The 17,680-nt window shown below is 42.4% G+C and overlaps 1 protein-coding gene across 3 annotated transcripts in view; it reads right to left on the reverse strand.

Annotated features, from left to right (window-relative positions):
• The window catches only part of CDYL (chromodomain Y like), a 102,924-nt gene extending 98,512 nt beyond the window's left edge, over nt 1-4,412 (reverse strand). The window contains exon 1 of one of the 3 annotated variants that reach the window (XM_028737815.2): nt 3,730-4,412. In XM_028737815.2, the coding sequence (XP_028593648.1) occupies nt 3,730-3,753 (24 nt within the window). In that variant the 5' untranslated portion in view covers nt 3,754-4,412. The remainder of the gene's footprint in view (nt 1-3,729) is intronic. The other 2 variants (XM_028737817.2, XM_028737816.2) reach the window with 2 other exon arrangements.
• Nucleotides 4,413-17,680: the final 13,268 nt, after the last annotated feature.

A 17,680-nucleotide genomic window follows, 5' to 3' on the forward strand; every position in this document is an offset into this window, starting at 1 on the left:
AGACAAAAGTAGACAAACATATCTGGGGAGGACATTCCAGATCAACAGTGCCACCACCAAGAAGGCCCTATCCCCAGTTACCACCCATCTCATCTCAAAGATGGGTAGCCAAAGAAGGGCCTCTGAAAATCACAATAATCAGGCAATTTCATATGGGTACATATGGGCTTTGAGTATTATTCATTTGCTGTTGTCCTCATTTTCTTCCCCACTGCAACACATGCAAAAAGCAGAACACAAACAACTACCCTGTCACCAATCTGAAAAAGCCTCAACATAATTAATGGGATTAATATTTTGATTTATTTTTGTTTAAACTATGAGTATTGTCAAATCAACAGCATACAGTTCTGGATCATGCCTACTTAATGGAGGGCCAAAATTTTGATATTTTGAAACTGATACAGTACAAACATATTAAGACGATTGTGTATAGAGCACCCATCCTAAAAAACAAACAAACCAAAAACAAACCTGTTCATTGCACTTAAAATCCCATTATCTTCATAAAAAAGATGTTTAAGATTCACCATCTGAGATAATTTGGTGAAATTATTAATTCCAAAATCCAAGTAAGAGAAATAATCCTCAAAAGAAGTGTTGCTTCGGTCATGTGTTGGGTAAGTTAGCAAAGCAAGTTGTCTGTTCCTCAAGCTTCTAGAGATAAGTGGTAGATATTTAATTCAGAGTCAAACAACCTATAGATTTTGCTTAAGTTTCAAGTAAAAAATGTGCATAGAATATCCTAATATGAGAATACTGTGATGCCATTAATAAAGAGCAAAATTCCATGTGTATAAATTCAGGTGAAAAGATGAAAGAAAGTCACATTCAATGACTTTATCCAACTCCTTGAATGAATGCTTGACTTATAACTTCAGGAATGCTTTTAGATAAATGACTGTGATGTACAAGACTCCTAAACTTTGATCCGCTTCAGCTGGTCTTCTGTATCCTGCTTTGAACTATTAGATGAATCCAAGAGAACTATATCCAGTCAGAATAGTACATTTGACCTGTTGCTTCTCCAAGTTATTTTCCAGAAAAAAAACAAAATGTTGGTCTGTCAAGTTGCTTTTCTTTGAGTTGCAGAGAACTCTCTCGAATATTATCTTTAGCACTAAATAAAAATTATAAAACTATATTATAAATATATGTATATAATTATAAAACTCAACACTCCATATTTTTCAACCATAAACCGAAAAGTATTTCATGGGAAAGATAGAATTTCCTAGGAGTTTCTTTTATTTCTAAAACATCCAGTAATCAAAATTTATATCCCTTTGATAGTTTTTTTGTTTGTAGTTCCAAAAAATATAATGGCAAAGACAGTTGTAAATCTTTACATCATGTTCATCATTTAGACCAAACGCAATGCCACTGCATTCCAACTCTGAAGGATAAACACCCCAATGCCCCAAAAAGAGACCATGGCCTGCCCCTTTCATTTAGCACCGTACATTAGCAATTCCCAACAAATCACTGCAGAATTCAATACAGGACCAGACGGCATCACAGCTGTATCTGACCAAGACATCTATCCCACTTAAATGGGATAATCTGTTCACCCCTTCACAGGCATAGCCAGACTCAGCTGTCTTCTACCTGAAACTTGGCATGAAGGACAACAATCATCAAGCAACTCTGGCATTTTTAAACAATGTATTTGTGTTCATATATTTCAAGAGTGAGTCTACTTGTAAAAAGAATCACAATGCATGATCTATGGTGCTCTAAAAAATAAGGCAAAATATTTGAAAAGAATGTTTCCATATCAACAACCTTGCTCATGGGACTGGCCAACGTACTTCATTTAATGAAGTATTCCAGGCACTGGATAGGTCCCAAATGGTATTTGCATCCAGCATCTGGTATATTTTTATGCCTTAATGTCCTAATCACCTTTCCAACTCATTTAGTTAGTGCGACTAAGAGACATCAGTTTCCATAGCTAATAAGCATGACTGAATGATACAATGATTACCACCTTAATGGTTGAGGTCCATATTAACTGCTGGATGATCCAGAAGCAACCACTCCATGAAGTCATCTGCCTTGATCACCACAGCATTCAATTAAAGGTTTGAGTAAGGCTAATTTAGTGAACTCCGTCATAAAGTTTTTTTTCTTTCTCCCACATTTCATCCAAGGCTTAGTTTGGCTTCAACTCTGAAGACGGGTGAAATCTTCACAACCATTAACTATGAGATACCAAACCTTCCTATTATTGGTTTAGTGGTTCAGAAACTTTATTCATCGAACTCACTCAAAACAAACATGTGTAAAGCTATTTTTCTATTGACTGAATAGGATCTATCCCTCATTCACAAGAAGTTCCTTCTAGTACACTGGCAAGGCATTAGTTGCGCAATCCTATTCATGTTTACTCAGAAGAAAGTTCCAATGTGTTCAGCAGGGCTTGCTCCCTACTACTGTTTAGGATTGCAGACCCAAGTTTCATAACTTTCCCCCCCAGTATATTTCAGTTCTCCCTAAAAAATGCAGATTCAGATAAACAGTAGCAATCTAAAAATACCAACACACATTCTAAATATGTATTTACCTAAAGGACAAGAGAACTATTGTCTCTTCAGTGAACTGATATTTATCAAATGGGTTCGAATGGTTCCAAAATAATTATTGTTGCAGAGCCCTAATACAGCACTTCGTAAATATCAAAACCAGGAAGTTGCATCGAAGAGGATTTCCAGTGTGCATCCACATACATTAGAGATGTGAAAACTTGAAATTCAAAGTTAAAGCAGTTGCCCCCTTCGCTGGCAAAGCCAAAGACTCCAATCTAAACCACAGGATCACATAGTAGTGCAAAAAGGATGACGTCTCTTTAGCACCAGCTCTGAACCTACCCCCCACCATATTCTTTTTTCTAAAAGAAAAACTTGCCTTCCTGCAAAAAAACAACAACGTGGAGGCATATCGTTCTTGAATGTTTCATGCTGTGCATCAACTCAGCTGGCTTGCTGCAAGGCTAAGATGTCAATGCAGTTTCAAAAGACGACCCCAGAAAAGAAAGAAACCCTTCCTCGTGCCCGCCCTAGAGGTGGCATGGCTTTTGCACGCATTTTTGCACACTACGGGGTGGGGGAGGGCACACAACCACCTCACTTTGGGTGCACAAGGAGCTTCTGAGCAAGTCGTGGCTGTCAGCTCTTGCAACCCACCGTCCGGAACCCACCCACCCTTCCCCTCCCCCCTCCCTCGTGGAGTCCGAGTGGCGAGACCGGAGAGGGCAAGGGGGCGGTTGTGGAGTTGGGAGAGGGGTTGTGGGGCCGGGCGGTGGGGTGGGGAGAGGTGGAGAAAGGCGGGCGAGAAGAGAGTAGAAGAAGAGAAAGCGCAAGCCAATGGCAAACACTTTGCCGTCTCCTCCTTTCAGTCATATTTCCGTCCTCTTCTCTAGCGAAACTGGGGGAGGAGGAGGAGGAGGAGGAGGGCAGGGAGGCGAAAAGCTCGCAATTTGGAAACACGCGCACGCGGGCCGGCGGGAGCGCGCGCGAGAGAGAACGCGGGCGGGCGCCTACAGGGCCCCGCCAAGGAAAAAAGAGAGAGGAAAGAAATGCAAGGGTGTTGGGGTGGTGTTTTTTTTAAGCGTTAGCACTTAAAATAGGGGGGGGCGATAGTGAGGAAGGCGGGGGCCACGGGGTGGGGTAGGGTGGGGGGCTTGTGGAGTTAGGGGGGGGGGAAGGAAGCACAAGGGGTCTGTGTTACCTCGTAGAGTTCCTCGGAAGCCATGCTGAGGCGCCCGCCTCCCAAGGTGGAGTTGGGTGCTGGTTTGGAGATACTTTTGTCTCAGTTGAGTGTCTGCCGTGGCCTCTCTCCTCCTTTCCCCTCCTCTTCTTCTTCTTCTTCCTCCTCCTCTCTCTCTCTCTCTGTGTGTGTGTGTGTGAGTGAGTGTGCGCGTGTCTGGCTCCTCTCCCCCCACCCCACACACTCACTCTCCCCCAATGCCCGTGTGGTGCTGCTGGTGGTGGTTGGTGGTGCCTCTGCCGCCCTCCTCCTCCTCCTCCTCCGCTGGTGGTGGTGCCTGTGCGCAGAGCAAGCTGCGCAACGGGGCTCTCGCTCACTCGCACTCGCACTCACTCTCGCACACTTTGCTCGCGAGGCGCGGGAGAAGAAGAAGGCGACGAGGGTGTAGGGGGCGGGGGGGCGCCGCCGCCGCGCGCGCGAGGAGGAGGCAGCTGCAGCAGCGGCGACTCCCCTCACCCGCTGCTGCCGCCGCCGCTCGGGCGTCCCTCCGTCGGCTGCCTCGCCTGGCCGAGCCTCCCACTAGGCTCTCTAATCGAGCGCAGAGAGAGTGCCACACGCCCGGGCTCCAGCCTCGCCTAGCGCCATCCTCTTCTTCCTCCTCCTCCCCCTCCCCTCCTTTGATCGCCCATTGTCTCCTCAGCTGAGCGGCGGCGCGAGGGGGCGGCGGGGATTGGGCCAATGGCCGCCGGGAGGAAGGGGGAGGAGCGACGGGAGGGGAGGGGATTGGAGGAGGAGGAGGAGCAGCAGCGGGAAGTGGGGGGTGGTCTGGGGTTGGGGGCGCTGGTGTGCCGTGGGCTCCGTCGCTGCTGGTGCTGGGAGCAACCATGGAGGGAGGGCTGGACCCAACTTTTTGAGGAGGTTGGGGGTCCCCACCTCTCCCCTCCCCATTAAAAAAGGCCACCACCACTCAGACTGTGCTGAGATGGGTTGGGGGGACGGCAAGGCTGCCCTTCAAGCCCCCAGCCTCAAGGAAGCAGGCACCCAGCACCTCACCACTTCCTCTGCTCAACCCCAGCACACTTTGCCCATGTAGCCTTCAGGTCCACCCATTCATCAGCTTCACCTCCATCTGTTCTGTCTCCCTTCAGACTTCCCATCTTTGCTTAGCCAACCCTTCATCCCCTCTCATCTATTTCTGTCCTTTCAGACTCCTTCCCTTCCAGTGGTGATCTGGTTTAGCCACCTAACATGATCATCCTTTCCATCTACTCATTTGCCTGTCCCTTTTACGTTTTACTTCCATGCAACTTCATGGTCCGCCCACATCATCGCACCATTAGCCCATTGCCTTTTCCACCTTCTCATCTCATCTACATTTGTCTCACTTCATCTCCCAACATCCCCACCCATCCATAGGCTCTACATTCATAAAATATTTTTGTCCATTCAGACTGCCATTCCCATCCACCTACAAACTACCAACTCATTTTCTCACCCACCCTCTATATGTATCCCATTATCTCCCATCTGTTCATCAGACCAGCATTTCTACATTCTCTTCTTACAAACTCACCATTCTTTCCAATTATTGCATATCCATTTTCTAACCATTCTGTTTAATCAGTCCTCTTTACGTGTATCTACTACTCATCGCTTTCATTTTATTTCTCTTTAAGATTTCTGCTCAATTTTACCTACATTGCTTTCAGCTACTATTATTGATTAGTATCTCAATCTCTTCCATTGTCCATTCACTCCATCTATTGCACCCATCACCTTGGTTTTTACCTGTTCAGATGTACTTATCCATCTTGTTTTATCTCTTAAATTTTTCCATTCATATCTCATCCATCAACACACTGAGACTGCAATCCTAACCTCACTTACTAGTAAGTACATCACATTGAATTCAATAGGACTTAATTATGAATAGACATGGTTAGGACTACACTGTAAGCCTCTTCTCATTTATTATATACATTTTTTTTATCCATTAACAATATCAGTTTTGCTGTCATATATGCATCTTCCAGTTCTGTCCTAATTTCCAGTAACAGTTTCATGTTTCCAGCCTCATTTTTAGTACCTTCAGTATTTTATATAAACATTATATTACAACAGCTTCAAAAGTCTGTGGTTATGCTTACCATTATTGTGGCTGCTTGCGGAGACTTCTGGAGCATTTGAATATGAGGAATTGCATACAACAGTGGGAGAATTCATAAATGGTTTCTTGGCAAATTTCTTCACCTCCTGAAGAAAAATTGATTAAATATTGCCTTAAAAATGATTGACTAAAAGCCTGTCTTCCACTCAATTAAGGAAAAACATAGACAGATACAAAGCCAGATATGCAAAGAGAGCAACATCAAGAGATGCTTAGGCTAGGGCTGAACTCCAAATTAATTCAATGAATAGAATTTCAGTTTACATACATCACATACATTTGCACATAACAAAATAAAGATTATAAGAAATAAAATACTTTTTTTAACCTCTTGGCATATTTACCAGAAAATAAAACAGGCAGAAAATGGTGTTATTTAGGTTTGCTGAGCGTTAGGACATTAAGCAATACAAAATATAGCACAGGATTACAACACCTAATTGTCATTTCTGCAGCCAGGATTTCAAACAAAGTAGTTTGTTTACATTGTCCAAGTTCATAGATGGGCAAAGCTTATTGACAGTGATTCCTGCTGCACTGAATGTTCTCTCAAGCCATTAAAATAGTTTGATTACATTTTCTTTTTCTCACCATACTTGCAAGCAGTGAATTTGTCTGCTACCAGACGAGGAGGTCAGCAAAGTTACTGACCTGCTATGGCACACTCTTGAATTTCACTTAGCAATGCAAATGCAATATTTGCTGCATCAGGTGTGGAAAATGTAGAAGTTTCAGCAGCTTCGTAGTCTGCTTCTGGATCAGAAATTGCAGTTCTAGAAAAACAGTTCTCTTTTTTTGCTGGAAAACAGTCTGATTGACTAACTTGGCCTCTTGCATTGGAGCATCTGTGTTGTTCATGAGATGCAACCACAAGCCCTCTAGAAGCATCGCAGTATCTTAATACTTGGGTCAAGACCAGTTGCTTCTTCATATTTTTAAAGATCTCCCAAGCTCATCTTCTCTCAAGTCATCCATCAGCACTGCTAATATATCCTGGATGACGGTTAGAACTTTTCATGCTGTTTGATAAATGAGCTACAGTACATAGAAACCACAACACGGAAGAACATATTTTTTACCTTCAAGCAGCTCTTGACACTTCAAGACAAGGCTGCCGTACTCCAAGCACGTTCTCCATCTTGCTCCACTCCTATGAAGAAAGTATGATTTCACAAAATTTGTTCAACAATGTATTTCACTTTTAGAATATCTAGCGTTGTACAAATGCCACCTTGTGATAATGTCTTGTTGCAGTTTGTTGTCGCCCAGACCAGGTTTTTCCATTTTACTGTGAGGAGAATTTCTGTTGGAAGCAATCAGGAATCTTGTGATACTTACTAAGTTGCTTGTCAACTTAGCCTTCAGAAATGCTTTATTAATACTTAGCGGCAAAATACTTGGCTAGAATGCCTTTCATGCCACTCAGGAATTAAAACCATAAGGTTGACAGATACCTTCCAATCTTCCGCTACCTCCTCCAATTCTTCACTATATATCCCAGCATTCTTGCCATCTCCTTAGAGCTACACTGCAGAACTTAAAGTTGCTATCTTTTCAGGGAATAGTTACTCCCAAGGTGACCATGATTGACTAGAATGACACCTGTCAGACTAACAGCATCAGCTTTTAAGTCTTTATGTTTTCTCATAAATCCTCTTCCATATACTCCATTTGTTTCATAATAGTTCTACTTTTGTGTTCATGACTTGTATTTTATATCAAGCTTTTTTATTATTAAAGTTTTCAAATATCCATCTTGTTGAATAACACACGATAAGATACAAATCAGGGAATAAAAATAAAGGATGCAGTATAACAAAGGAGCAACACAATTCCAACAACATTGCTTCAGAAAGTTGTTAATCCATGTGGTATGGGAAACTGTCGTGTAACGGGCCAATGGCCGTAATAAAGATCAATCAATCAATCAATGGTATACCTGGAATTGCCCCATATCTTGTATGATCGACTTACCTACTCTACCAATAAAAAAATAACAACCCATTATCTATAGTTTTGCTCCTTAAATCTAATTTAATACATTGGTTTTGCCATTGATGTCTATTCCCATATTTTATAATACTGTTCTTTGACAAATGGCACTATGGTGGTTCTCTGCTTTCCCGCATATACAACTCTTGCAGCTGTCAGCAAATATGAAGTTAATTCTGCATGTTCTTACCTTACTGAACCCTCTAAATAATTTAATACAAATACCGCCAGGTATATTGGGAATTCACAACCCAAAGCTCTTTGCAAATGGGACTAAATTTGTTCCCCCCTTTTTTTGCCAAAGGGCATTTCCACCACATATGAAAGAAATGTTTCTCTTTTTTGTATTTCCAACATAAGTCAGGATAGCCCTTGTTGACCTTATTTATTTTTACAGGTGTGATATACCACCTTTTCATAGTTTCATATGTCTTCTCTGATTTCTGAGTTTAAGGAGAACTTACGTTCTGTCAACCATAATTTCCCCCATACATTCATAGATATATTTTCTCCAATACATGTATTCAGAAGGCATCTCACCATGTAATCCTTAACTTGTTCCTGCTCTGTGTAATATCTTGGTAATAAATGGTATATTTTTGCAATTATCTGGTGTTTTTCTTTTGTTATCACTCACTTCTTAAACTCAGGTGTTTCTCTCCTATTATTGTGCCTTCTAACAAATTATTGCACCTTAGTGCAGATTTGAAAATATTCAGACTACAAATATTACTTTCCTGCATTTGTCTTCTAATTTCTGAGTATGAAATCATACATCCCTCTTTTTCTGGTTCCTGAATCCTGAACAAGTTGCTTGATTTCCACATTTTAAACCTGTTTCTTGCTCCTTTTATGATTGCTCCTATGATTGACTCTAAAGGTGAGGGGTTTGGACTGAGTAATCTTTTAAAGCGATCCCAAATATTCATTAAATCAGATAATAAAAACTTGACTTTGAGGAAAAGAGATCTAATTTTGTGTTCTCGCTATAATAAATTGTGTAGCAAGATTAATCAGATTTTGTTCAAATTTTGATATGCCTTCATACTGATTTATAGTCCAATCCATTATCGAGTTAATCACATTAGAAATGTAAAGTAGGCTTAAGTTTGGGACACGAAGTCTTCCTATTTTTCCTTTCCACCCCCCATCATACAAAATCTTAGCCTTTAGTTTCTCCTTTTTTGCCAAATAAATTTTAATATCAATTGTTGCCATTTATTTAATAATGAGAAAGTTATTTTGATCGATAGATGCTGAAATAAAAAGTTAATATTTGATAATACAATCATTTTTACTGTAGCAATTCTACCCGAGAAAGATAAAGGGAACTCCTGCCATTCTAATAGAAGGGAGAAGCAGTCCTTAAACAAAATCTCATCATTATTCTTAAATAAGTCTTATGTTTCTGAGGTTAGTCTTATGCCAAGATAATGGGTCGGCTTATTTGTCCAATGACACTGAAACATATCTTTTGTTTTCTGTTTTGAGTCCGATAATCAATTCAGACCTATATTTTCTGTTTTTTTCTTCTACTTAATATATATCTGACTAGATTGCCACAGGCAGAAATACTTTCTTCTATTTTAGATTGCCTATAGTGTTGACAGGCTTCAAGTTAGTAACTATCCATAATACCAGCCTGCTAGTTTATTTCCTGCTTTTTAATAGGACATATTGGCTTTTCACAATCTGTGTTTAAAGCCTGATTATGTGAGGATTGTTTTGGAACAGATTTTTCACTTTCAGTGTTGATTGTTGGGTACCTGGTTCTCATGCGGTAGGTTAAGCTGGAAACATTCCAAAATAGCTGTTATTCATTTATTCATTTATTTATTTAGCAAATGAGGCACTAAAACATGTTTGGTCTGCCACTACTGAGCAGGCCAGCCAAACTGCTAGCCACAAAGAAAAGAGCAAATCTCCTCATTAATGCAGGTTGGTTCAGTGACTTGCCTGATTAACCAGAGCCTTTTTTTTTTTAATCAAGGCAATTTTAAAAAATAAATTATCAAGTCAATTAATCAATAAATGCTGCAAGCCCACCATTTACGTGAAGCTTTTGATACAACTTATTCACCAAGGCTTTTGTTCTTACTCTGAATTTACATTGATGGCTCCGTATCTATCAAACAAATAATAACTACTAAACAGCTGGAAGCTAAATCAGTTTATTCAGGGGAAAAATGCATTACAGTACTTGTTGAATGCCACTGCTGTGCTTAGCAGTTTATCTATAAAGACATTGACTCGGTGCTGTACAAGTCATGTTATCCATGTCAGTATCTAGAATCTGCAGCAACAGAAATAGCACACGGCCATGTAGAATCTAGTCAGAAGATGGGAGAATCTGTATCAAAACCTTTAGGACAGGGGTCAGCAAACTTTTTCAGCAGGGGGCCGGTCCACTGTTCCTCAGACCTTGTGGGGGGCCGGACTATATTTTGAAAAAAATAATAATGAACGAATTCCTATGCCCCACCAATAACTCAGAGATGCATTTTAAATAAAAGCACACATTCTACTCATGTAAAAACACACTGATTCCTGGCTGTCCACGAGCTGGATTTAGAAGGCGATTGGGCTGGATCTGGCCCCCGGGCCTTAGTTTGCCTACCCATGCTTTAGGATCTCAGTAGTCATAGCAGAAAAAAAGGGCATCACATTTAGGAAGGCTTGAAATGGCCCCTTCTAGAAATTTTTAAAAATTGTTTTTAAATACTATTAATTTGTTGTAACTCAAATTGTTAATTTCATGCCCTCCAAGTGTCCCGATTTTCCAGAGACAGTTGCGGAATTCTGAAAGCCATCCTGGCTTCTGATTTGATCCCAGAATGTCCCTATTTCCACCACCAGTGTTGTCGCTGAGCTCATTGAGGAGGATGAGCCAGTGCTTCCCCCAAGATGGCGGCTGCAAGGGATAATCCTGTTGCCTCTTCATGGCCTTTCCATGGCCGCCACTGCCAGCCTCTTCCCTTGGGCAGCTTGTAGCTGCTACAGGTGAGGAAGAGGAGAAGCTGCGGCTGCCAAGGCCCAGCCCTGTTCTGAGGGGCAGGCAGAATGTTAAGATGTTAAGAAGTTACCCGTGTTGAACGTTTTAGTGTTATATCTCTGTCTGTCTATCTATCTATCTATCTATCTATCTATCTATCTATCTATCTATCTAGAGAGAGAGAGAGAGTTCAATGCATTAATTGGTTAAAAGGTTAATCTTAACCAATTAAAATTATTTAATGGGTTGACATTCCTATTATTTTTCGGGTGCTAATACTGGTCTCCTGTGCATACTAAGGAACAAGTTTCACTGCACTTGGTTTAAGTTTGAATAAGCATGCACAGGCACCAGACTAGCTGCAAGTCTACCAGGGCTCTAGATTTCCTAATGTGAGAATAGTGGGGCTGCAACCTCACTCCACCCTTCCTGCTGGCTCTACTGTTTTCCTACTTCTCAATGGTGTCGTGATATGTACCACAAATGTACAGTCATACCTCAGGTTGAAGTCGCTTCAGGTTAAGCATTTTCAGGTTGCGCTCTGTGGCGACCCGGAAGTAACGGAGTGTGTTACTTCTGGGTTTTGACACTCACGCATGTGCAGATGCTCAAAATGATGTCAAGTGCATGCGCGGAAGTGGCAAATTGCGACCCGCACAGACGCACGGACGCAGGTTGCATCCGCTTCAGGATGCGAACGGGGTTCCGGAATGGATCCCATTCGCATCCAGAGGTACCACTGTACCACATATGTCCGGGACGCGGGTGGCTCTGTGGTCTAAACCACTGAGCCTTGGGCTTGCCAATCAGAAGGTCGGCGGTTCAAATCCCCATGACGGGGTGAGCCCCTGTGCTCGGTCCCTGCTCCTGCCAACCTAGCAGTTCGAAAGCATGCCAAAAGTGCAAGTAGATTAATAGGTACCGCTCCAGCGGGAAGGTAAATGGCGTTTCCGTGCGCTGCTCAGGTTTTGGTGTTCTGTTGCACCAGAAGCGGCTTAGTCATGCTGGCCACATGACCCGGAAATACTGTCTGCGGAGCGGACAAACGCCGGCTCCCTCGGCCTGTAAAGCGAGATGAGCGCCTCAACCCCAGAGTCATTCGCGACTGGACTTAACGGCCAGGGGTCCCTTTACCGTTACCTTTATGTACCATGCATTGTGTGAATATTATTCGTAGCTGATGCTGCACACCCCAATCCCAATCTTCTAACCAACTGGTGGAATTAAACGTATTGCAAAGCAAAGGGTGTTTGGAAAACCAGGAAATATTTTATCAAATTTTTCCATGCTAAATGGCTTCCCTGCTGCACAAATATATATTTTTGTAGTTTTGCTGGTAGTTTTTTTTTGTGTGTGTGTGTGTGTGTGTTTTGCAAACCTCTTTGCATTTTTTTGTTTTTATTTTGTAAACCGCCACGTGATGCTCGGATGAAGAGTGGTATAGAATTTGTTATAATACAATACAGTACAGTACAATACGGTAAAAGTCTTTCTGTACAGAGATCACAGAGAAAATAAAAATAACAGTAGGATAATACCAGAGATGTTAAGATGCCTGTAAGAAAATGTCAAGACCCATTTGACCTATTCATCCAACATTATCTGCTGTGGAATAGTTTTCTGGGTAACACAGCACGGAACTTCAAGCAAAGCTGCCAAGCCTTCAACAAGCATTTGGGAGGAGGGAAATAATACAACATTACATGAGACAAGAAGCGTTTCTCTGGCAGGCTGATTGATTTTGAAGTTGCTGATATGAAATGTCCAAGTATCAGGTGGACCAGTGGTTGAGTGATAGAACCATAAATTCTAGACATATTTTACTGCACATCAGAAGTGAACAGTTTCTTCAAGTGTTGGGTATGTCATATTTAAGGCCAAACCACTCTTGACAATGGAGCAAGATTCTTCCCCCAATGGTTATGTGTTAGTGCAGGGGTCAGCAAACTTTTTCCACAGGGGGCCGGTCCACTGTCTCTCAGACCTTGTGGGGAGCTGGACTATATTTTGGGTGGGAAATCCCCCACGACTCTCCCCTCCCTTCTCCCCGGTGGCTGCTTACCTGTGATTTGCGAGTGGCAGGGGTGATGAGCAGCGCGAAAGGGCTGGCTCTGGAGAGGGGCTGCTGTGCTTTAAATGGTGCTCAGCTCCTGTGCCTTGTGAGCTGGTGGTGGTGGGACGATGAGCAGCGTGAAAAGGCTGGCTCTGAAGAGGGGCTGCTTAAAAGGGCGCTCAGCTCAGCAGAGCCCCCTTCCTTCTCTAGGCAGGGCGAGGAGAAGCCAGGAGGAGGGAGGGAGGAGGCGCCGCCATGGTATGTGTGAGGGGGTGGGGAATGGCGCAGCCCAAACAATCAGAATCCCCATGCCGATCCACGCGGCAATTCCCGGACCATCTGCGGGCCGGATCCAGAAGGCAACTGGGTCGGATCTGGCCCCCGGGCCTTAGTTTGCCTACCTATGTGTTAGTGCTTTTGTTTTTTAACAAAAGCAGTCTGACAGTGTAGCCCTAAGCACACTTACTACAGAGTAAGCCCCATTGAGCTTATTGAGTAAACATGTTTACTCGATTGAGTAAACCCTCAACTCCTTTCTCAAGTGAAGGAAAAAATACAAGCAGCTGACTGAACCAGGTAATACTCAGAGCAGACCTATTGAAATTAATCAACTTGTTAATCATGACTGACTCATGTTCATTTATTTGGATGGGGAGGCAGTGGAAGACAGGAGTGCCTGGCGTGCTCTGGTCCATGGGGTCACGAAGAGTTGGACACAACTAAACGACTAAACAACAACGGCTTAAAGTAGGACGTAGCTAGACACAACCCAGAGCCACATATAATACCTTTAATTTGTACATGTACACAAGCACCTCATAATAAATTATCCATTATAATTTATCTTATAACAGTAATATAGAAATATAGCTAAAAAAATACGAATGTGATTCCTTTGAAAACCCAGTCCTTAACTATTGCAGTATCCTATGAAAATATGAAATCTACTGATGCTCCATTAGACATAGGAAATAACCTTAATCATAGTTCTTAACCCTATTTTTAGAAAAGCTATCCCTATTATTATTATTATTTTAAAAATCTATCTTGTAACATAAAACAAAACACTCTGCATGAATACTACCAATGAATCAAGTTTTGCCAAGGATGAATCAGCAACCCTATATTTACTTCTAATTATAATTAAACAGCTCCTCAGTCATTAAAACTCGGCACCCAATCTTACTTAACATCATCTGGCCACTGCAACTGTAAACACGTATGCAATTGAGGATAGGTATCTTTTTTGTAGTCACTGGGTGTTCAGTACACCTAGTTACATCTGTGTGCAGCCAAGATTTTGCTATTGCTATTCAGATCTTGTTTGGGAGAAGCAAGAAAGATCTTGTCATGCTTCCTGATTGGTATGTCCTCAGAGCTAAGGAACTGACTAAGCTGGCTTAGATACGGCAGTGGAGATCAGGAGATTAAACTCCCTCTGGTACGCAGAAGAAGTAGGTTGAGGTGATATAAGCTATGTGTGGTCCAATGGACTGACCTACTTCAGATGCAGTTGCAGGAGTCTACCTTTGAATGCTGCCTCCAACAAAACCCTTACTGTACTTTTAAAAAATAACAATAACAACCATAGCACATGAATTAGAAAGACGCCTGCTTCTTGGGAGAAAAGCAATGACAAACCTAGACAGCATCTTAAAAAGCAGAGAATCACCTTGCCAACAAAGCTCCGTATATGGTTTTCCCAGTAGTGATGTATGGAAGTGAGAGCTGGACCATAAAGAAGGCTGATCGCCGAAGAATTGATGCTTTTGAATTATGGGGCTGGAGGAGACTCTTGAGAGTCCCATGGACTGCAAGAAGATCAAACCTATCCCTTCTTAAGGAAATCAGCCCTGAGTGCTCACTGGAAGGACAGATCGTGAAGCTGAGGCTCCAATACTTTGGCCACTTCATGAGAAGAGAAGACTCCCTAGAAAAGACCCTGATGTTGGGAAAGATTGAGGGCACAAGGAGAAGGGGACGACAGAGGACGAGATGGTTGGACAGTGTTCTCGAAGCTACCAACATGAGTTTGACCAAACTGTGAGAGGCAGTGGAAGACTGGAGTGCCTGGCGTGCTCTGGTCCATGGGGTCACGAAGAGTCAGACGCAACTAAACCACTAAACAACAACAACAACAAGAAGAAGCCCTAGTTTGAGGATAGTGGTCAGAGTGGTTAGACTTGGACGTGGAAGACCAGGACTTAAATCCCCACTCAGCAATGAAGCTCACTGGATGAATTTGAGCCAGTCAGTCACTGCCTCTCAGTCTAACCTACATCACAGGGTTGTTGTGGGGATTTAATGAAGTGGGGGAGAACCATGTAGGCCATCTTGAGCTCCTTGGAGAAAGGGGGGGGGGTATGAATGAATGAAATAGTTTTCTACTTGCAAGGCCCCTCTCCCCCCGTCCCAAAATGTAAAGTAACATTGATATAGGTAATTCCACACCTGGTCTGGTATTCTTCTGCTTCAGGCCGCTTCCATCTCATATGCCCCTACAATCTGTTGTATGTCTCTTCTTCTTTCTTCTTCTTTGGCAATCACTCGTAGGTGAGTAAGATTATCTTCCATGAACACAGTCTTAACAGTGAGTCCATAAGTGACTGTGGAGGCCAATTCCGGATCCACACCTCCCTCCACAGTGGGGACATAGGTTTCCAGGAGGGAGTTGATCATGGTGAGGGTTTGCCAAATGTGCCTTCCTCTTAGCACGTTCTCCCTTTCATCCTGAGTTCGAGCGTCTTCAAAGCCCATGACACCTTAGGTAAAGGCTGTTCTCCAATTGGAGGACTCGGAGGCCAGTGTTTCCCAGTTGTTGGTGTTTATACTACATTTTTTTAGATTTGCCTTGAGAGAGTCTTTGAAACTCTTTTGTTGACCACCAGCATTACACTTACTATTTTAAAGTTGGGAATAGAGTAGTTGCTTTGGAAGACAATCTACACAATATGACCAGTCCAACGAAGTTGATTTTGAGGAATTGTTGCTTTGACACTGGTCATCTTTGCTTCTTCCAGTACACTGGCATTAGTTTGCCTGTCTTCCCAGGTGAGGTGTAAAATTTTTCGGAAACACCGTTGATGGAATCTTTCGAGGAGTTGGAGATGGCGTTTATAAGTGGTCCACGTTCACAAGCATACAGTAAGGTCAGTAGTACCATAGCTTTGTAAACAAGCATTTTGGTTTCCCTGCGAATGTCCTGGCCCTCAAACACTCTGCACTTCATTCGGGAGAAAGCTGCACTCGCAGAGCTCAGGCGATGTTGAATTTCGGCATCAGTGATCGACATTTCCCAACATTACACTATTGAGTTGGATTGTTGTATGTCTAGATCATGTACAAATCTTATATATTTTAACATAGTCCCATCTAGCAGACATTTGTGCCTTATAGCTAATGGTCCCATTCACACTGGGCTTACCCTTATGCAGGAAACTTGCAGCTGAGATGTGCTTAGATTTGTAATCCCTGTGTCAAGCTTGTCAACATCTGACTAAGTGTCTCTTTTTTCTAAGTCTCCATTTTCCCCATTTAAAGAATAAATCATGAAAAAACCTAAGATGCAATCCTGCCTAACCAGTCTTTCTATTCATTACCTTCATGGTGAACTGGGTATTTAATCTGGTAATATTTTTGTGCCATTCAAAAGCACTTTCTCCCATGATAAACTCAGAGAGGGTGTTCAATCAGCCATACTCAGCTGCTTCATTGCTTTCAGGTAATGCTACATTAATTTAGAGAAGCATGATGTTGTTCCACCATCATCACTGGTATTATGGCAAGGCAACAAGAAGATTCCTAGCTGTAAAATATATCGGCCGGGGGCAAGGGGCAGAATAGCCACGTAGCCAGAAATGTATCATTCCCAAAACATTTCAAATGATGCCATTTGTTCTGCTCATCTGTGATGATTAGGAAACTTCCAACGCTACAATTCTACAATTCTATGTCTTAAAATTGAAATCAAACCATACAGGTAATTTCTGAAACAGATGGTTACTTACTCCCCCACTTTGCTGCAAGTTTTATGGCATTTCAAAGCACTGCAGATATTCATGGCTATACCAGGTCACAATTATTTTGGAGGCTTGATGATGGAGCACAGAGAACAACTGGGAACCTGAAAACATTGCTTTGTAAAATGCCACAATTTGGATTCCCTGTCTCCTGGTCCTGAGTATTATATCATTTTTATGGTGAAAACAAACATCAAGCACTCCGTGGGTACTGGAGCCTCAGAAAGTGCACAAATGTTCTTTTGTTACCTAACAGTGTTGAACACACAATGGTTCGTCAGTCCATGGTAAGCCTTTCACACTAGAAATACAAGACAGAAAAACAAACTCCCTGCTACGTAAATAATAGGATCCCAATCAGGATATTCTGGAGGAGCAAAATGATAACTTCCGGGAGCATCTCATTCTCTCCTCATGGACAGCAATTAAAGCTGTCCATGAAAGATGTACACTTATTAAGCAGATCTTTTTTTAGAAAGTCTCTCTTCACGCACAGCAATGACTTACATAGATACCAGGATACTTTTTCAAGATATCCTAGTGGAGCAAAACGTCAGTTTCTGTGAGCATTCACACTTCCGCTTGTCTCATTCTTTCTAGATATGGGTCTGAGTACTTTTGCCTTTGCCACACACCCACACCCCAGCTTACCCCCAGAAAACCCACTCTGTAGTGCTAAATTGGAGCAGACGTTAATCCGGAGCAAACCCCACTGACGTTTGCTCTGACTGGGCAGTAATCAGTGGGTT

This window comes from Podarcis muralis, chromosome 8 (assembly GCF_964188315.1).
Source record: "Podarcis muralis chromosome 8, rPodMur119.hap1.1, whole genome shotgun sequence".
Classification (NCBI taxonomy): Eukaryota; Metazoa; Chordata; class Lepidosauria; order Squamata; family Lacertidae; genus Podarcis; species Podarcis muralis.